The sequence below is a fragment of the Haliotis rubra genome, unplaced genomic scaffold (genome assembly GCF_003918875.1).
Source record: "Haliotis rubra isolate DU_JTF1 unplaced genomic scaffold, ASM391887v1 Scf1, whole genome shotgun sequence".
Taxonomy (NCBI): Eukaryota; Metazoa; Mollusca; class Gastropoda; order Lepetellida; family Haliotidae; genus Haliotis; species Haliotis rubra.
Genome location: NW_025764891.1, coordinates 5,271,900 through 5,293,917, shown reverse-complemented (window position 1 = coordinate 5,293,917; position 22,018 = coordinate 5,271,900). Strand labels below are relative to the sequence as shown.

The following is a 22,018-nucleotide window of genomic DNA, read 5'->3' as shown; positions in this document are numbered from 1 at the left end:
GTGGGAGTGTCATGGTCTGGAATGGAATAAATTACAATCACAGGACTGCCTTCATGTCTGTCAAGGGAGAGTTAATGCCCTTTATTACCGTGAGCAGATTCTTCAGAATCACATCGTATCTGTCTTCAATCACCACCAAATTGTCCATACTTTTCAACAGGACAACGCACGGGCACACACAACAAGACTTTCCATGCAGTATCTGGCCCAGCAACACATCCAGATTCTTCATTGGCCAGCACAGTCGCCAGATGTATCCCCCATGAAACACTTGTGGGACGAAATTGGTCAAAGTCTTTTGCGGCGACAACAGATGCAAAACATCCGCGAACTTGAGGCTGCACTACTGCAGAAGTGGAATGCCATCCTCAAGAACTCTATTCGGATGCTTATTGACTCAATGAGGAGACGTTGAACTGCATGTGTCAATGCAAATGGCGGTCACACGCGAGATTGACTTTTGGGTTTGACCCTATGTGTGTTTGATCCTTTCTGACTGTGGAACATTTCAATGAATGAGCGTCTTTTCTGTGTTGTTGTTTTTGTCAGTCGTCCATCTGTTATTATCCACTCAAAAAATATCAATTCCTTACACATGCTTTTAATAATCTGAACTTTTATAAGTGGTGCATTTTCAATGCTGTTCAGTATATTATGTCAATGAAAACAATGTTTAAATTTTCCTTTCATCATTTAACCCATAATATTTTTAAGAGCTATTTTTTTAAAAACTCTAAATATAATACAAGTAAATATTTTGACCTCCAAGCAACACCTGGAATGTGAAGAAAAGTACAATACAGGTATACGGTCCTGTCTTTCGGCAAGTTCCAAATTTTCTGTCGAAATGAATTCTAACAAATACAGAACCAAACCATGATCATTAAAGCCTTTGAGCTATCCATGTACACATCCAAGATTTATATTAATTAGGAAAGCATTCTGAGTCAGATGGCACTGAGGATTTAATCACAGGAATTATATATACATCAGATGATGTTAAATATGTTTGATTACCAGGCCAAGGAAACAAGCCATTTCATTACAGGCATAACGGTCACTCACTCTGTTGTTTGTGTGGAGGCTCAAGCCCAGTGGAAGGCCATTTGTCCAAGCATTGACCACTAAGTGACAGTAACATTGGTTTGTCTGATTGCATTTACTGACCTGCTCAGAGTAGTAAAAACCAACAGATCTCTCTTAATGCTTCTGATTTACATGTCATTAGATACACTTAGCTCGGAAGCTGAGAATGTCTGCCAAATAGACCTCCACTGAGGTAGAGGAAATAGTTTCTTGCAGCTCTGTTGTTTAGTCAGAAAATCTGGAAACGAAACCTCCATGGCAATTATAGCATCATTGGCTATCTTTTTTATGAAAAACTATTTGCAATTTCTTGGAATTAAGTGGGTATGAACAATGGATGTGTTATGTGTCTTTAACATATTAATAGCCATTTTGTTTGTGTATGTCTTCTGTCAACAATATTAATGGCAGGTTGTGTTATTATTCTGGCCAATATTCTGACCGGATTTGTTACTGGCCCCTGGGATGTTAATGATCATAATCTTAGGGTGCTTGATGGATGTGTTTTGGTGTCCTATTGACTTTAAGAGTTTCTGTTCTGATTTGATGTGATATGTTGAATTTATAGCTTATCTTTGATGCAATTTTTTCTTCCCAGATCTCAGTGATTTGGTGTTAAAGGCCACTGTCTTGCTGACAGTCAGTGTTGGTCATGCTCACTGCTATTTTTACCAGATTTGTCATGTTTATGGCCATACGTATTGGTTTTGTCAATTTTACTGGTACAGTCATACTCACTGCCATGCTTCCTGGTATTGTCTTGCTCAGTGTTGAGTGTACTGATGTTGGAATGCCCAGTGTAAGGCATGCTGATATTGTCATGCTCCTTGACATTCTCCCTTATATTGTCATGCATACTGGTATTGTCATGATCACTGCCATGCTCACTGGTACTGGTATGCATTCTGGTATTGTTGTGCTCCTTGACGTTCTTGGGGCGATGGGGCAGCCTAGTGGTTAAAGCATTCGCTCGTCAAGCCAAAGACCCGGTGTTACAGGCCAAACTTTTCCCTCCTAGGCCAAACTTTCCCCACCCTTGAATCGACTTTAAAGGCTACTTTTTTCCCAACCTTGTTCTTATATCAAAAGGGGGAGATTCTGGCCTAGCTAGGCTAGTTCTTCCCCAACCTTATTTTCATGTTAATGTTCGTCTTGAAAAAGTCAGTTCCATTAACAATTTACAGGTCATCTTCATCTTGATATATAACATGTACACGGTTCGCATTTTGTTTCAATATCCTTATATAAGGTGAGATTAAAAAGAAAAAGCAAGCATAAAAGCAAAGTATCAAAATTATGTAAGAGCATGTATATATACAGTAACTGTTAATGATGCAGATGTTGTCATGAAACAAAGTATGAATCATCTTCCTATATATATCAATGATGATCAAATAATCATGAGCCAGAACTTATTGAGATTAATGTTACTTGCACCAGGTGCAACCTGCTAGGACAGGTACAGAAATGATACATGTCCAAGAGAAGAAAATGAAACAATCCAACTGTCAAAATATTTTACATAGGCACAATGATTTCACAGTCAAATCACACCTTGACCACAACATTGAAATGTGTGTTATTGTCATTTGATAAGAATAGGCAAACCTTGAGGCTTTGCTGTCTAGAGTTTCAAAATTCCTGTGATATCTTGCTCATCCATACGAATTACTACTACATCTGCAGTAGACGTAGATGTCCACATCAAGTAGGGATGCTGTGGCCACTATCCCACTGTCCCACATTTGTCCATTTGGCTATTATCCACGCAAAGCAACCTGTGTATATTACATCTTATTTACACATCAAATGTGCGATTGAATGTTTACATCTTATGGTGACATGATTTGGACAGATGAAGAAATAATACAATGTGTCTTCATAGGAATGGTGGCAGGAGCAGGATGGATTTAGAGATATATGCCGTTCATACATGTATGCATTCAAATCAGTACACCCAAGGCAGAGGCAAGAATTTGGCAGAAAATGTGTACAAAATTTAAGTCAAGATTACTGTTGGTTTGATGTTTGTAATAACTTTTCATATAAGAGCAAGGTAGGGGAAGAAGTAGCTTAGCTAGGCCAGAAACTCCCCCTTTTGATATAAGAGCAAGGTAGGGGAAGAAGTAGCCTAGCTAGGCCAGAAACTCCCCCTTTTGATATAAGAGCAAGGGTGGGGAAGAAGTGGTCTAGCTAGGCCAGAAACTCCCCCTTTTCATGTAAGAGCAATGGTTGGGGAGAAGTAGCCTAACTAGGCCAGAAACTCCCTCTTTTCACATAAGAGCAATGGTGGGGGAAGAAGTAGCCTAGCTAGGCCAGAACCCTAGCCTAGCCCAAACTTTCCCCCAGGGTAAGAATATCCTAGGACAAAACCTCCACAGGGAATGTTTGACCTAGGCCAGAATCTCCCCGGTGAAAGTGTAGACTGGGGAAGAAATGGCTTGCTACACTGGTTTAGATTCCCCACATGGGTACATTGTGTGAAGCCCATATCTGGTGTTCCCTGCCATGATATTGCTGGAATGTTGCTAAAACTATGCTCACTCACTCACTTAACATACTTTGTAGTATTGTCTTGCTTGCTGGTATGGTCAAGCTCAGTCATGTTTATGCCCCATCTGGCTTACTGTCATCCTTAAACTGTCCACAAGAAGAAACACTTTTCAGACCACACAGAGTTGCAGTGTGTTGTAATATAGTACAGGACTCAAACCTGTGTGTTTAATACCTGAATGTACATGCAGTGTTGAGGAAGAGGTTACATCTTCCTTATAATTCAGGAAGTGAATGACCCTGTAAGTCTGTAAATTGGTCCATGTTAAAATCTTTTCACATTTTCTAAATAAAAGGACTATTTCCTTTCTCCTTGTCATCATCAGGACTGGGACCTGCAGACTTGTTCAGACCAAGGACTACCCTGAGGCGTTGGTAAATGTCACTGTCGTCCCACTGATAGATGGAATTAGGGATAATAAAGAAACATTATGCGCTGGTCTGAGCTTCATGTAACGCCTGGTATGGAGGGGAACTGACAGGGAATAAAAGGACAAGAGAGCGTTCGGTGATGTCGTTATGTTCTCAGTAATTGCCCTCTCAAAAACGTGTTAAGTTCTCTCTTTGGACAAGATCTTGTGACTAAGTGGTTCTGAGAAGAGCAGGCTGGAACAGGGGTTGATACGGCTTGTTATCACCCAACTCAGAACCAAGTCTGAATGTGTTTTTCAGGAATTGTGTAGCATTCATTCAGTTCCAGCCCAATTGCCTTCTAGCCTTCCAGTAATGAATCTTTCAGTTATATTTTCTTCAGCCATTCACTGTCATTGTGAAAGATCCTTGGAATCTTTTAAGTATGCAATGGTACATTTGGGATCGTTTTCTGACTGAACGGATAATGTTCATGGTTGTAGGTCAAGGACCCTCAAGACCTTGCCAGATTTATGTCGTTCACACTAATTTGTGAAATGTTGTAACCTGGTAACTGGAATTACTTTAACAGTGGTTAGTGGAAATGGAACATACTAGTAAACAAGTCAAGTACCGTCATACTGAAAAACACAAGATTGTCAATCTTGTAGAAATATCTTACGGAGCTTACGGAGTAAGAATATAACCAATACATTTTTGTTGCATTTTCTTCTGGCAACATACAGCATAAATGTTGGTTTTGTTATGAAAATTATTTGTTCCATATTTATTCAGCATTGCTCTTAAATAGTAACAGTAATTGCAAATAACAAAATAGTTCAAATGAAATAGGTTTTCTGGAAACTAGCATAAATATTACAGAAGGTGATTCTGCAGAATGTTTAGTGAAATATGAAATTAATTGTTCTCCGTTATGCCACTGTCAATATCCCCAGAAGAAGGGATAATTCCCCTCAGCTGGTTGAAATCAGATGTGCTATTTCATCTACTTCTTGACTAATCATCCATGTATTACCGATTACATCAAATTAAACAGTTTTCCCCGGGTCACATCCTAAGCATACAGTTTTATCAAATATTTTGATGAAATGGAAAAATCAAGGGCCAGACAGGAAATGAAAGTCGTTAATCGGATGGGAGTGAATAATAGGACGGCTGTCTTTTGCAAGAGATAGTGGGCATTATTGTGTTTATGGCACAATGTGTAAAACAGATGCCACGGCCAACAGGCTCCAACAGGCTCCAACAGATGCCAACCATTAACATGATGAGGAATCTTTGTGGCTATCAGGACAGAGGGAGACAATGAAGTCTGTCTGTTCTGCATTTACTTCTGTTATCATAGGTCTGTGGGTATTAAACTGACTGTGCGTTATAATGATTTATTGAACAGGATGTAAACAGTGATAATTTGATTCTTTGTTAATTTGGGTATTGTTTTTAACATTATTTTTTGTTTGTAACTGACACAAAAAAAATTAAATAAACAACTGGAGTTAAGGATTTAATTTAAAGAAAACCCAATGGTGTTGTCCAAGCAATGTTTAACTCAACTCACTGATTTCACATTTTGTGAATGAGTGAGTGAGTGAGTTGAGTTTTACGCCGCACTCAGCATTATTCCAGCTATATGGCCCCGGTCTGTAAATAATCGAGTCTGAACCAGACAATCCAGTGATCAACAACATGAGCATCGATCTGCGCAATTGGGAACTGACGACATGTGTCAACCAAGCCAGCGAGCCTGACCACCTGATCCCGTTAGTCGCCTCTTACGACAAGCATGGGTTACTGAAGATCAGTAGTCTAACCCGGATCTTCACAGTTTTTTTGTGAATGAGAAGTGTGTACCTCTTATCACTATTTGAGTCTGACCCATGAAAATCCAGGTAAGTAATGGTTTTCAGCAACCCATGCTTTTCATAAGAGTAAGCTAATGGGATCAAGTGATCATGTTTGGTGTCTTGGTTGACACATGTCATCGTATCCCGAATTGTGTAGATGAATGTTCATGACGTTGATCACTGGATTGTCTGGTGCAGACTTGATTATTTGCAGGCCCACACCATATAGCATGAAAATTCCAGGTTCGTTGCTTTAAACAAAAAACAAACAAACAAAATTTGAGTATTACAAGCCCCTCATGTTTTCAGTTCGGCACTGTCCTTCAACTGCTAGCTTTATCTATAGAGCAGACTGTTTGGGTATATGAATGATTTTTCGTCATCATTTTTTCATCCATTAAATTATTTCGAAGACAAATACTTTTGTTTGTGCATCTGTATATTATACAACAAAAATGTGTTTACTAACATACCCTTTCTTCAGTGATATAAAAACAATGTATTTTTATGAAAGCTTATAGAGGGAATGGAAAGCAGTTATTACGAATGTGTAAATTATTGTTAATAAGACACCATTATAATCTTATTTCATGAATGTATTTTTTTACATTTGAATTATGTTTAATGTGTATTTATCTTTGATAACATGTCCTCACATCATTTTGAAAATAACATATATTTCAAAACATATTATCTGAATAGTGTCATGTTTAATATGTTTGCAGAGAAACTCACGATAAAAAGACATTTTTCCACATTTTATGTGTTTATGGTCAGTATATCAATAAACAATTAGATAGATCCCATCTCTTGCCAGTCTTAGGCATAGAGCAACACAAAGTCAACTTTTTTAAGACAAGTGTCAGTACTCATGTGAGTGATGCATTAGTCTAAGGAATAAATAATATACAGGGGAGATAAAAATTCATTTGTTGAAAATGACTGAGGGAAGGAAATATATTCCTCTCCCATCAGAACATATGTACAGGTCTCTATCATTATTATATCCAACATATTTCACTAATAGATCGGGGCGGTGGGGTAGCCTAGTGGTTAAAGCGTCGGCTCATCGAGCTGACGACCCGGGTTCGAATCCCCACAAAAAGGTGTGAAGCCCATTTATGGTGTCCCCCGCTGTGATATTGCTGGAATATTGCTAAAAGCAGCGTAAAACCCAACTCACTCACTCACTCACTCACAAATAGATCATAATGGGTTATACCAATAGAAATAATCACTACTTCCAAATGACTGAATGAAAAGATGTTGGAAACTGGATATTGTCATATGGAATTAGAGAAGGGCAAACAACACAAAGGAAAGAGAGTGCTATAGAATGAATTTGATACAGTAATATTAGTCAGCATTCTGGTACACCTGTCTCAAGAGGTAAATAAAGCTGACCACCATAATCAAATCATTGAGATGTTACAAGTTATGCCTGAATTTGTGGAATGCCAGCCTGAACATGATGATGGTTGATGAAGTTATGTGTATTCAAGATGGCTGGATGAGTGAGTGAGTGAGTGAGAGTGAGATTGGTTTTTACACCTTTGTATGCAATAGTCCAGCAATATCACATCAGGGGACACCAGAAATTGGGAATGGAACCTTGGTTCTTGACATGATGAGCAAATGCTTTAACCATTCGGCTACCCCACAATCTGGAATGCCGGATGAGATGCCATACAATATTGAAGTATTTTTGTAGACCCTCCCTATGGAATGTCCAAAGAAGATTTTCCTTTGAAATTCGACAAGAAAATAATCCTTGCTAGAGTAGAGAAGCAACTTTCTTCTTTCATCTAATTTGAAAGAGCTAGTCAATTTCCTAGGAAATTAAGATCTGAGGACAATTCAACCAAGGGAAATTGGAACCCATTATGTAATATTGTTGTGTGGGAGTGGGGAAACTGGGGGGCCATTGGATTCAGGAAAACCCTTTTTTCATCATGGAAATTTGTTGATCATGGAATATCTTAAAGGTGGAAAAATTGATATGGATGTCAACTTCTGTTACATGAGAAACAACATTTCAGAGTATATTCTTCTCCATCTCACCTGTTCAACAGGATCAATATTTTTGTTATATCGATTGCGGGAATACATTTACAAGGGGGACATTTATACTGCCATATTTACATTTAATCAGTGTTTTTCATGCGTGTACCATGTTCTATGATGTCCAGCAAGACATAGAACTATTGTTCTCCGACTAACGGCACGTTGTCCACCAATATAGATTGTTTTCCCAGTACAACAATAGCTGCATCAGCAGAAAAATCAATCTAGGGACATTGTATAAGCAGGATTACCTGACCCAAGGCATAATGTGAACTTGGGTCACCACTGCTGATGAAATGGTTCCAATCAATGCGGCATGTTAACGCAAGTCCCACAGCTAGTGCCGTAACCCATTGATTGGCTCGTTCCATAGCTCTTTGATATTATTTTCATGAAGTGTTTACATTGCTGATTCCGTATTGCATGATTAATGGATCTTACCAAGCCTGTATTACTTGCTCTGGTTGATTTTGATATGAAGGAGCTGATAATACGATACATGCCTCGCTTGTATTGTGGAAATATTGTTGAACATAATGGTCATCAATACCATCCATGTTGCATGGATCATTAGACATGCTGACACTGGCTGAGGGTGTAGAACTTTTTATGACCAGATTAATTGAAAACCGATACATTTGTCAGTGATTTTGCATTATTTGTTGGTATTTGGATCTCATTCCAAATGGATTCATAGTATTTAATGTTCCACGATGACATTGAAGAAAACTTCATTCTGATTGGTCAAATATTTGATATGTATAAATGACCAAGGCTTTTCATACAAAAATGGTTATGACTAAATTGATCTACTGATAGCCTACATTTAACAATGGCTGTCAATACCACATCAGAATCGCATGCGAGAGAATATTAATGGATGTTTAAAGCATTCCGTTCCAAATTTGATTAAGAGGTATCAAATCTACAGTTTGACCTAGAATTTTATAGTACAGTAGGTTTTTATTCTGTCTTACACATTTAATAATTCCTGAATTAATTGAACTGACAAACTTTTTCAATAACCTATAGTGTCCAAGGTTGTATTACCTTTCTGTTTTGGGGTGGTGGGGTAGCCTAGTGGTTAAAGCGTTCACTCATCACACCGAAGACCCGGGTTCGAATCCCCACATGGGTACAATGTGTGAAGTCCATTTCTGGTGTCCCCTGCCGTGATGTTGCTGGAATATTGCTAGCAGCGTAAAACCTTACTCACTCACTACCTGTCTGTTTTACAATGATAAAACTAAAGCTGGCAGCATCTCATCAGAAATGCTTGCCCACAAGCCAAAGATTTTTAAAAAACATTGCTTTTGCTCTCAGTGTTTGAATAAAATGTGTACTGGCCAGTGATATACTGCTGACATTAAAATATTGTTCACTTACTTACCATTTATCAAGAGGGAAAATGAACTTCCTTGCAAGTCAACTTTCATCCACTTACAGCACTTTAAAGAATAACTTTTCATGTTGGAAATAAAACATGATAATGCCAAAGGATACGGGTGATTTCATACTTCAGTATAATTTTTCATGCCCATGCTGTTTGTTATAATATTGCTGGATTATTACAAGAAGTGGCATAATTCCTCACTCACTGGACCAAGTAGGGTCTGCATGTCCACAATGACTGCTGAGAGTGAAATCAGAATTGAAATCTTTGTCAAAGACTTAATCTCAGACACTATTAACTACTTACTTGTGGATTGACCTTGTTCAATTTTGTATTTCATATAGTTACATATAGTCAGAGATGCTATTGCAAATATACAAAATCAACTTGCGCTCATGTTTTTTTCACTTCTGTTCATCTTCACCCACCTCTTATTTACCTACCTACTTTCTCACTCACTCTGCTGTCATTTGTTTTTCAGTTCTGTTGATCCTCGTGTCTCAACGGGTAGAGATACTCTCTGAAAATGACAGCGGTAACCATGACGACAAAGTGAAGCGGGAACTCCTCGGGGCACCTGCGACGACCATTGAGTGGATGATCTTAGCCTATGTTGCTGGTAGGTGATTTTTTAATATGAATAACCTTTTGAGAGCATGGTGAATTTGTCCAGAGAGCTGCAAGTGCAAAAAGGGCTCTACCCCCAGAGTTGTTGAACTAATCTTCTTTACACATTCTCATGCATTTGTATGTTTGCTTTTACAATGCAGTTTTGAAATACAAAGTTTTCCTTTCATTTTCCCTAAAAAAGCAGTTAATGTTTTTTATCTACTAACTAAATCAGCTTCTGCAGCATTTGATTGGTCAACCAAGCATTCCTTTCAACAGAAAACCAATGAGGCCCTTATCTGACATTGTGTTATTCTATGTTTTTCATCACGGTTTTATCTTGGACTCTGACCATTGTGAAACTACTTCTACAGGTTTGATGTGGGCTGAGATCAAACAACTATGGGACGATGGCGCCAAGGAATATGTTCATGATATGTGGAATATTCTGGACTTTGTCACCAACTCTTTGTACATAGCAACATTTACACTCAGACTCCTGGCGTACTTACAGGTGAGTGTGTCAGTCACAGATATATAGATACATCTACATCACAACATGTGGAATGGGTTGATTCAAAGAAAAACAAGATAATCCCCTGAAATATCATCCCACTTGAGAAGCAATGACAACATCAGGTATTCACAAGTGGATGTCCTTCTTGCTCCAGGAGATCAGTGCAATGATTAGCTTGGCTGAAGTGTGTGACTGTCCCCAAGAGGCCTAGAAAGAAATGACAAATGCTGGAAAAACTAAATTTCGGTTAGCACCATTCCTCAGAATGATGAATAGATATTACATGGCACTCTAACTTGTGTTTGGAAGATACAGTAATCAAGATATCACAATTAGCAAGCGATAATTGAATATTCATGGCTTAAAATAAGACTGAATTGCTAAAAAGATTTTCAGTTTGTCACACATGAATATTGGAGGCCTATCCTGACATAGAATCAAAGGGGCAAAAGTTCAATAGTTTTAGTCAGTCCAATACTGACTGACTGACTGAGTTTGGTTTTACGCTGCTTTTAGCAATATTCCAGCAACAGCACGGCGGGGGACACCAGAAATGGGCTTCACACATTGTGCCCATGTGGGGATTCGAACCCGGGTCTTCGGCATGACGAGCCAACGCTTTAATCATTAGGCTACCCCACCTACCCTAAAGCTCCAATAAACAATGAGAGGTCATTATTGAAAAACTCACAAAGTAGTTAAAAAGAAACAAACTTAGAGAAAACAGAGAAATTTGTGTTGTTTTTGTTTAATGCCCACTGAGAATGAATATATTCAACACATCCAATTTTAAGTAAGGTCTTACCTAGTTGTTCTATATATTTTCATCCCTTCCCATCTCTCATAGTTGGAATATTGCTGAATGCAGCGATAAACGACAAACAGACACATCAGCTTCTGTTCCTACTGACCAAGTGAAACACAATGTAGTCTCTATGCCTTGTGTGAATTAGGGGCAGTGGGGTAGCTTAATGGTTGAAGAAATAACCGAAGACCTGGGTTTGATTCCCCTCATGGTAACAATGTATGAAGCCCATTTTTGGTGTTTCCACCATGATATTGCTGGAATATTGCTAAAAGTGGTGTAAAACCCAACTCACTCACTCGTGTGGTGTGAATTAAGGGCAGTGGGGTAGCCTAGTGGTTAAAGCATTAACCAAAGACCCAGGTTCGATCCCCACGTTGGTACAATGTGTGAAGCCCATTTTTTGTGTTCCCACCATGATATTGCTGGAATATTGCTAAAAGTGGCGTAAAACCCAACTCACTCATTCACTCGTGTGAATTAAGGGCAGTGGGGTAGCCTAGTGGTTAAAGTGTTCGCTCATCACGCCAAAGACCCGGATTCAATCCCTCACATGGGTACAATATGTGAAGCCCATTTCTGGTGTCCCCTGCCATGATAAAAGCAGAGAACAACAATCCTCACTCCCTCATGTGAATTACATCCATCTCTCTACTGCAAAATAGAGTGAATTTGGTTTTTTGCTGTTTTTAGCAATATTCCAGCAATATCACAGCAGAGGACACTAGAAATGGGCTTCACACATTGTACTCATGTGGGGAATCGAACCTGGGTCTTCAGCATGCCAAGCGAACGCTTTAACCACTAGGTTACCCCACCACCTCTGCAAAATAGAGATGCCATGAAAATTTGTATAAAAAGTAAAACAAAATCGTCCACATGAGTATCTAATAAATGATTGAGTATGGCCTGGAGAATTTGTCTTTCTGGAGGATACATGTTCTAAGCATCCTCCATGATGTCCTAGAATCTATTAAGTTGCACAAAACGTGATATATTTCTTTTGCATGTGTTGAGCTGTTATTTTTTTCTGGCAAATCAAAGGCTTTGTACCATTAGCATGTCATGTGATCACTTGTCCAACTGAAACGCTTGTGATGAGGCTCACTTCCTGTAAGCGATATGGGAGATATGCGTGAGGAATATAAATCATCACCACCAAGAATTGCTGTAAAGCTGACTGATCGCCGCGACTTCCAAATAATCAATATCCTGTCAGGTGACCAGAATCGTAATGGCATGCTGTAAGTTTGTACTGTCCGAGTTTGACTTTCACGACAAAAACTGTTTGACATGTAAAATTGTCATTTGTTAGTTTAGGGCTTTTTATTTCTCGAAAGCTAAAATAATTGTTTTCAGATAACAGATGCAGTTGATGTTTAAAACATAAAACCACCAAATACTTCTACTTGTATGGTGTCGATTTTGTTTTGTTGAGAAAAGACAACCTGTGTCTTGTACAATTTGTTATGAACAGAAATTGTGATTAAACATATTTAGTTGATGGCATTCATAAAGATATTTAGATGTTTTGGAATTGTAGTAAGCTCTCCAGTTTGATCCTTTATTGAAGTCAGTAAATGTCATTCCTCCAAAGCTAGATAAGCAGTTGTAATTTAAAAAAATTTCCTTTTACACTTTAATTTGGTCAGATAATTTTTATTTTTTATTTCTGTACACTCAAAAATATTTGATGAGTTGTCATTCAAATATTGACATTTTACCTTACACCTTATAGGACACATGTTAATGACTCAAGTACATTTTCCCATTCAATCATCCCATACTGGTGGTCTTGTGGATAGAGTGTTTGCCCAGAGACCAGAGAGTCATGTTCAATCTCTGGTTGCGTCATACCAAAATATCTCAAAAGTTAGTATTTGTTACCTTGTGTTGTGCTTGGTTTCAAAGGAATTAAACATTTTAGGACTGACTGGTTCTGAGTCAGTGAAATGTGAGTGAGCATGTCAAACTTTGATGTGGGTATCTCCAGGGTTTAACACGATATATTTTTTATATATATATTTTTTGTAGGCACGATATAATTAGCTTTAGTCGGTACCAGTACATTAAACCACTCATCTACGTCTGAGTGCAATGCTAAACGGAGCAATAATCTTGAATGTGATGTTTCATTCATTCATTCCACGGCTTCTATTTCAGGTTCAGGAGGAAAGGAAGAACAATGACCCGGCAGCCCAAAAACAACGTAAAGCTTGGGATGCCTACGATCCCAATCTCATAGCAGAAGCTCTTTTTGCTGCAGCTAATATCTTCAGTTCCTTAAAACTCATATATATATTCACAGTCAATCCTCATTTGGGGCCCTTACAGATATCCCTAGGGCGAATGATCATGGATATTATGAAGTTTGGATGTGTATATTTTCTCGTGTTGTTTTCCTTTGCGTGTGGACTGAACCATCTATACTGGTACTATGCAACTGTTCATGCTGACGAGTGTGCTGCAGACAGTAACAGCACATCCTGTGATAGAAAATTCCGCAGTTTTGCAAAGTAAGTTTTGTCATCTTCGTCAAAGTTCTAATCCAAACTACTCTTGGACGTTGATTAATATTGTGAAAAGACCAGACTAATCTCTATCCATATGGATAGGACCCATGAAGATCCGGGTTAGAATTGATCTTCAGTAACCCGTGCAATGCGTATATCTATGCTCATGCTGTTGATCACTGGATTATCTGGTCCAGACTTGATTATTTACAGACCCACGCCTTATAGCTGGAATATTGCTGAGTGCGGCGTAAAACTAAACTCACACACACACCATGTGGATGGACTGAAAACAAACATTGTATTTTGGTTAAAGAAACACAGCTGAATATTTAAAAAATTATTTGAGATCAAATTTAATTGCTGGACTTAGAATTGATAATTTCAAAAATGTATTCTTATTAGCTCACTTTGACATGAATCCACACTCCTTGTGTCATTGGTATCAGTGACAGCTTTAACAGCAAAAACAACTTTATTTGGCTGAAATCAGGATATTTTGTATAGAGACACAACCCTGACATTCTCAATATCAATGATACAAATGCAACAGCTCTAAAACACAAGACTATGTTACAGACCACAGTCATATTGCTAGTGCTGTGTTAAACAGCAAATTAACAAACATTCAAACAACCATACTAAACTGACTGACTCTAAGTCTGTAAACGGCGTTCGCTCGTCACGCCGAAGACCCGGGTTCGATTCCCCACATGGGGTACAATGTGTGAAGCCCATTTCTGGTGTCCCCCGCGTGATATTGCTGGAATATTGCTAAAAGCGGCGTAAAACTAAACTCACTCTCTAAGTCTGTAAAAATAGACAAAGAATGTATTTGGATCTATATAAATTTGAATTATTTGTATCTGTAGTTATCTAATCAGTTTTTCTGGCTAACTGGCCTAGAAAATAACTTTTTTTTTTAGCAGTATAAGGACCACTTGGTTCTTTCATGTAAATATAGTTAATATGTCATGACAGGTTAACTGTAGCAATATGAAAGAATTGGGTGGTCCTTAAATTATTTTTGAGTACTACTTGTTACACAAAACAAAAACATTGGTCTTGTCAAATGATAAAAATGTATTTTGCTTTGTAACTACTCTACTTTTCAGGCTTATTTGCTGTGTGAGCTGTGTGATATTGCTGATGTAACTCTTGTCTTGGGGTATTTGCAGTTTATTTGACATACTACAGACTTTGTACTGGTCGGTGTATGGCCTAGTGGATCTGGAGCATGCAGAGCTCCAGCCCAAGTTTAACCATCAGTTTACAGAATTTGTGGGCAAACTGACATTTGGGACGTATAGCTGGATTGCCTTCATTGTGCTTCTGAATATGCTGATCGCTATGATGAGCAACTCGTATCAGATGATCTATGTGAGTACCTGTGACTGCAGTTCTGGGTAGGGGCACCTGTTGATGCTGCTGGGTCTTGTTCTCAAGGATGAGCAGAATCTGGAGATAGCAGAACCTTGGTATAACACAACTTAAGTGTTCCAGATGAGAATACTTGGTGTAGTGGTTCCTTAGCATTGCAGAACTTCTGTATAGCAGAACCTTAGTATTGCATATCTGGAGATTTTGTATGGCAGATCTTTAATGTTGCAGAATTTATTAACAGCAGAATTCTTGCTGCATTGCAGATAATACATGAATTAGAACCTCAGTATGCCAGAGTTTTAATTATTTTCAATTCAGCAAACCTTATCATTATTTCATTTTATCTTTAATGAACATATACAACATATTAAAGCTTTTCAATAATATACATAAGAACAATATTTTAAAAACTTTTCCTGAATTCCCAGTGTTAAGGTAAAAATTATTCAATAGGCTTGATGAAAAATATCTACCCAAATATGTATGAAACTGAAATGAAATATACATTTATTCAAACTTTTCTAATTTACTTACTTTTTCATATTGATTAGAAATGTAAATTTTGAGAGGAAGTTTGCATTTTCAAGTATATGTTTTTCCTGATTAGTCAAATACCAGAGTTCATGTTTCCATAAGCCTTGTAGAACCATCTGTCTTCATACATAATCCTTGGAGCCAGTTAGTGCAATGAGTGATGATGATGCCAAGATTACTGGATTCCGACATATGTCATGGATATTAGTCTCCTTTCAGATCAGATTAAGGCTGTCTAGCTGAGCTGCTCAGGCTGTCTCTAACAGGGACATTGGCTGATGATCCTTTTAATTCCTTCATGGTGTTGTCTGGAGGCAGTTTATGTTCTCTAAATCCTCAAAATCCTTTCGAAAGCATAAAAAAACCAAATTGTATCAAATAATGATCTTAGAAAAAGACATGGATTAAATACTTACATTACTCTCAAAACTCATGCTTGTCCGAGGGTTTATTTTGCTGACGACAATTAAATATCCAATAATTGTAGTCTGTATTGATACTACTTTTGAGAAAATTCTTTTGCACTTTAATTTTAGAACAAATTAAATTTGATTGGTTGGCCACAATGTTATAATTACTTGTCCAAAGGACTGTTATTTTCAAAAACCAATCTGAAATTCATATACACCAAAGAATATGTGACAGGTCGCAACTTTATTGGGTAACCAAGTTATGGTTTGATTTCCTACATAGATACAGTTTGTGAGGCCCATTCATCATCATTTTGCTGATATTTAGTAGATCCCATTTCAATATTGTGATGATATAATATTACGGCAGATTGACAGGAGGTTAACTGATAAAATGTTATATAAAAAAGCACATCTAACATAATGAGGGAAATAAATTGAAAATCACAAATTTATTTGAAATTAATTACAATTAATTCGTGCACAATCTTTGTCATATTTCGATCCACCTTTTTACTGAACTACAGCTCCAATAACAACAAGATTGAGACTTGGATAGGCAAAATTACCAGTGTCAAAGTTCTGCAACCTGTTCTGCTTATCCTGCTGAACGAGCACCAGCACCTTCTCCAGCTGCCCCAGAACTTTGACCAATTCTTATTTTACGTCCTTGTCTTTTTTCCAGTCTATTTGAGATACTGCAGACATTGTACTGGTCCGTATTTGGTTTGGTGGATCTTGATCATGCTGAACTTCGGCCGAAGTTCAATCATGAGTATACTGAGCTGGTTGGGAAACTGATGTTTGGGGTGTATAGTTGGATTGCTCTGGTAGTCCTTCTCAACATGCTCATTGCTATGATGAGCAACTCTTACCAGATTATATATGTGAGTAACTGAGAGAGGTCAAGGTCACTGGCAGGTCAACTCTTGTAGGTCGCATCCTGTGTATTCACACATATCCCACATGCACACTTGTCTTTCAATCCAGACTGAATTTTGTCTTTTTGTTGAAGTTTTCTGGCTAAAACATAAATCTCAAAGGATAATGTTCAAACTTTAATTTCTTAAACAGTGAAGTTCATTTTGTCGTTTTACTTTGAATATGTTTTCCAAAAGATGTAAAAAAGATGGGATTGAATTGGTTTGGCGGGAAAGACTGAGGTATGTTAAATATATTTGTCATCCAAAATTGGCTTCCCTGTGAGATCATGCAACCTCTCCTGGAAGACATGACTACAATGAAATTGTGACACAATGCTCTGCAGATCATTGTGACATCACCTGTTACTTTGACTTCAAAATCAAATGACATAGTTATTGTTTGCCATTGAAGTTGGTTAACTCTGCCTTTTTTTCTTAAAGACAATGGTGCTTATTGTTAAACTGAAAACTTGTGAAAAATTATTTTGGATGATAAATTGAGTCACACTGTGTCTTTTTACATTAGATATATCAACACAAGTCAATAGAAGTTTTAAATTCATCAGCAAGCCTTAGAATTTAAAATTGTATTGACTCATGTTGATATATCTCTCTCAATATATATATATTACAGTAAAGGATCTAAAGTGTTCATATTGAAATATGATGATTATCTGAATATGATCAAAATCAACTTATAATCAGCACTGGTATAATTTGGTGGTACATACACTTGTATGTATGCATGCATGCAGTCAGTATGTCATGCACTCTTGGTGGACGAGGAACACTTACACATCCCCAAATATATATATTCACAACTGCCAGAGCAAGTGACCTTTGACCTTTTAATAGAAGCTGTCCCTTCTCCAGATAGATTGTCAATCACTGTTTCACAGTCCATAAGAGTCATATTTAAAATCATTATCATGTGTTGCCATGGCATTTGAACATAGAGAGAATTTTGGAATCAGCTTGTAATGCCTGCACACCAAAATGTGATAAAATTCACATAAAAGACACCAACCGAGTATTTAATATTGGCATGCTAGTTTCTGATAAATTGAATCATGAATGCAATTTTGATGACTTCAAAGTCAAAGCTTGATATAGTGTTGGCGGCTGTTCATTTCAGCAGAATTCAACCTTATCAATTCACAGCAAATGTGAAAGGAATTTCTAATTTCGCTACTTGTTAGTCATGCATCTGTTCCATCTTATGAACTGTGAAACACTTGTATGGGTGGTAACATGCACTATAGGTGGATGGGCAACCTACTTTCTCTCTATTATAGGCAGTCCTCTGCTTTGTCATTAGATCTCTCTGCAAGTAAAAACTGTTCAAAGTGACTGTCTCATGTTGGATTCAAATACATGTATCTTTGATATCTGAAGAAGCTCAATATACTTACTCCATTTCTAATTCATTGATTATCATGTCTTTATTTTCTAAAAAATATATCTGAATTGTAAATAATATTAACTTCTGCTTGTAATTCATTTTATTGGTTTCTAATTATTTGTAACAGCACCTGTAGATTGTCTCAATATATTATCCCCAGTAAACACATCCATTATATATGCACATCTTTTACTGCAAATGTTATTTTAAATAGTTGTTAATTTTGTTCATGTTTTATTAAATTATACTTATCTATAATTTTTAAGGACATTTGTACCATTTGAATTTTTAGCTGCTATAACTGTTATCTTTGATATTCTCAATAGTAATTTCTTCATAGCTTTTCTTGATTTTTCACTGTTTTACTCTTAGACATAGAATTGTTTATTGTATTAATACTTTACACTTTTTTATTAAATACACATTTAACTTCATGTATGATTTTCATATTTCACATGCAAATATTTACTAATGTGTGCATCAGCTGTAATATTTATTATGTCACAATAATTTCTCACATTAATGTTCTTTCAAGTTTGTTGCAATATTTCTGTAAGAAGTAGTCTCAATGACACTTGTTAATTTCTAAATATACAGGAATGTAAATGATTTACCGTTGGTTTCAAGATGTATTTTCTTGTAAAACATCCTCAGAGTACCGAAGATGCTTCAGCTCTGTGGAAATGTTTACCCAGCCTGGATCAAACCAATAACTCTATATATATGTTAATTCGATCATCATATACATGTAAAACATATTTTGACCTTTTTTTAGAACAAGAAAAAACACACACAAAACACACACACCATCCATTCAGTTAGAAGGAACTGGTGCTTCAGAACATTCCTTAAGAGAATTTGAAGAAAACGTTCACAATGTGAAATTGTTTGAAGCACCTGTAAAATATCAAAGTAATCCTGTATTGCTGATGTAAAGGCTGAGAACTCTAGATTATGGATACATCACTGGAGTACCTCCTTACACTACATACATATATAAATGTATAAAGAATTGACATGGTGTTGATGTAATAAATAAGTGAGACCCAGTAGATATCCTGTATTCACAAGACGATGTGCACCTATTCCAGAGCCAGGCAGATGAGGAGTGGAAGTTTGCCCGGTCCAAGCTGTGGATCAGCTACTTCGAGGACAGTGGCACATTGCCTGCTCCCTTCAATATCATTCCCAGTCCCAAGACCTTCTACTACATTCTCGTCTGGTTCAAGAATAAACTGTGTGCATGCTCCAAGAAGCAGAAGAGAAACCGATGGCAGAGTATCAAGGTGAGCAGGAGCAGTTCAATGTCAGTGTTGTGGATACACCTCAAGGCAGAGTGTTCATGACAGACACATTGTTCATGGTAGACACATTGTTCATGATGGGAGTATTGAAGTCAGATTTAGTAATATCTCAACATTGTCTATAATGTACACTGTCTTTACACTATGTTCATGTTAGACACAATGTTCATGATGGGAATATTGAAGTTAGACTTTGTGTGAAGACAGTGTACATTATAGACACTGTTGAAATAATACTATGTTCGTGATGGGATCAGACTTAGTGTGAAGACAGGATACATTATAGACAATGTTGAAATAATACTATGTTCATGATGGGAGTACTGAAGTCAGACTTAGTGTGGATACACAATGTTCATTATAGGCAATGTTGAGATAACGCTGTGTTTATGGTAGATACATTGTTCATGATGGGAGTAAGTCAGACTTAGTGTGGATACACAATGTTCATTATAGACAATGTTGAGATTACGCTGTGTTCATGATAGACACATTGTTCATGGTAGGAATATTGAAGTTAAACTTAGTGTGAAGACAGAATGTTCATTCTAGACAATGTTGAGATAATACTATGTTCATGTCAGACATGACCTGTGAAGAATTGATCTTCAGTAACCCATGCTTGTTGTACGAGGCGACTAACAGGATCAGGTGGTTAGGCTCGCTGACTGGGTTGACACATGTCATCGTATCCCAATCGCGTAGATCGATGCTCATGCTGTGATCCCTGGATTGTCTGGTCTATACTCGATTATTTACAGACTGCCGCCATGTAGCTGGAATATTGCTGAGGGCCGGGTTAGAATATTGATCTTCTGTAACCTATGCTTGTTGAAAGAGGCGACTAACGAGATCGGGTGGTCAGGCTCACTGACTTGGTGGACACATGTCATCGGTTCCCAGTTGTGCAGATCGATGCTCATGCTGTTGATCCCTGGATTGTCTGGTCCAGACTCGATTATTTACAGACTGCCGACATATAGATGGAATATTGCTGAGTGTGGCGTAAACTCACTCACTCACTTTTAGGTGATTTGGTTTTCAGGCCAATTTTATCCATTTTGTAATTCGTCAGAACCCTTCTGAGTGAGTGGGTGGTTTTACTCAAATTCAAATACATTGTAGTTAGCATAATGTTCATGGTAGATAATGTTGAGATAACAATGTTCATGGCCGACAGTATTCAGGTCAGACCATAAAAGTATGATAGACACACTGTTCATGGAAACAGTGTTAGAATAGAACCATGGTCACTATACAGTATGTGTCACAAGAGAATGTTTATAGTGGAGACTGTTACATCTTCATGATACACACAGTGGTAAAATATTTTCAAAATAGATGGAGTATTATGCTGAAACAACATCATATTAATAAGGGATGCAAATGATTGACACAATTGAGACACAATCTTCATGATGAACAAGATGTTGACACAATGTTCTTTATAGGCAGTGTTGTGGCACAGTGTTCATTATTGACAAAATGTTGACATGAGATGTTGTTAAAGGACATAATGATAAGCATTGTGTTGGTCATGAACATGTTTTAAGAAAAATTGTTCCATACTGACAAAACACATTATCCAGCCTCATGTAAGAATGTCGAATTTTGATTGGTTCACGTGATGCGACTCTGATAAAATACAAGGTACACCAAGCCTTTAGTAACGTGCGCTGCATTGAGGTCAATCGATCAGCTGTTGTCAACATGGCAGCAAGGAAACGTTTTGCCACAACAACTAAGAATGAAATTGAAGTAAAGCGTTATGCGTATTGTTTTCTTTTGATTTAGTAAAAACATTCGGTTAGATAAATGCGTTATCACATCGTGTCTCGGGAAATACGGGTTTTATCAGTCCCTCGTAAGGTTGTATTCCCTGTATTCCCGGAGACGCGATGTGATAACTTATAGTTAAGAGCACAGTGTTAATGAGGAATATTGTTACAGCAACAGAACACACGGAAACAGTAATCCCAAAGCTGTTTTGTTGTGAAGGTCTGAGTTAAAGCTGGTCTTCAGCAAGCAATGCTTCTTAGGGACTGTAAATAATTTATGGCTGGGATGATGATGATGATGATTTCCTCTCCTCTTCTCTCTCTCTATGTGTGTGTGTGAAGTCACTGTATCCTGAATGTAGTCATCAATACTCAGAATGTCAATCACTGGTCTAGTCTTGAGGATTTACATTCCGTGGTCATACTGCTGGTGCTGGCATTAACCAACAAACAAACAAAATTGTGATATTGTGAGCCTATACTTTTCCTGTAATGCCAATGAAACAAAGTAGTCATCCATTAATTAGT

The 22,018-nt window shown here is 37.5% G+C and overlaps 1 protein-coding gene and 1 long non-coding RNA gene across 2 annotated transcripts in view; one reads left to right on the top strand and one right to left on the bottom strand.

Moving 5' to 3' along the window:
* The window catches only part of LOC124275216 (transient receptor potential-gamma protein-like), an 80,418-nt gene that overhangs the window by 54,342 nt on the left and 4,058 nt on the right, over positions 1–22,018 (top strand). Inside the window, 5 exon segments of the mRNA XM_046710735.1 lie at positions 9,794–9,931; positions 10,296–10,435; positions 13,407–13,759; positions 16,769–16,970; positions 19,500–19,694. Coding sequence (XP_046566691.1) covers positions 9,794–9,931; positions 10,296–10,435; positions 13,407–13,759; positions 16,769–16,970; positions 19,500–19,694 — 1,028 coding nt within the window.
* The window catches only part of LOC124275439, a 38,465-nt gene continuing 37,600 nt past the window's right edge, over positions 21,154–22,018 (bottom strand). The window contains exon 3 of the long non-coding RNA XR_006898295.1: positions 21,154–21,923. This is a non-coding gene — a long non-coding RNA (uncharacterized LOC124275439). The remainder of the gene's footprint in view (positions 21,924–22,018) is intronic.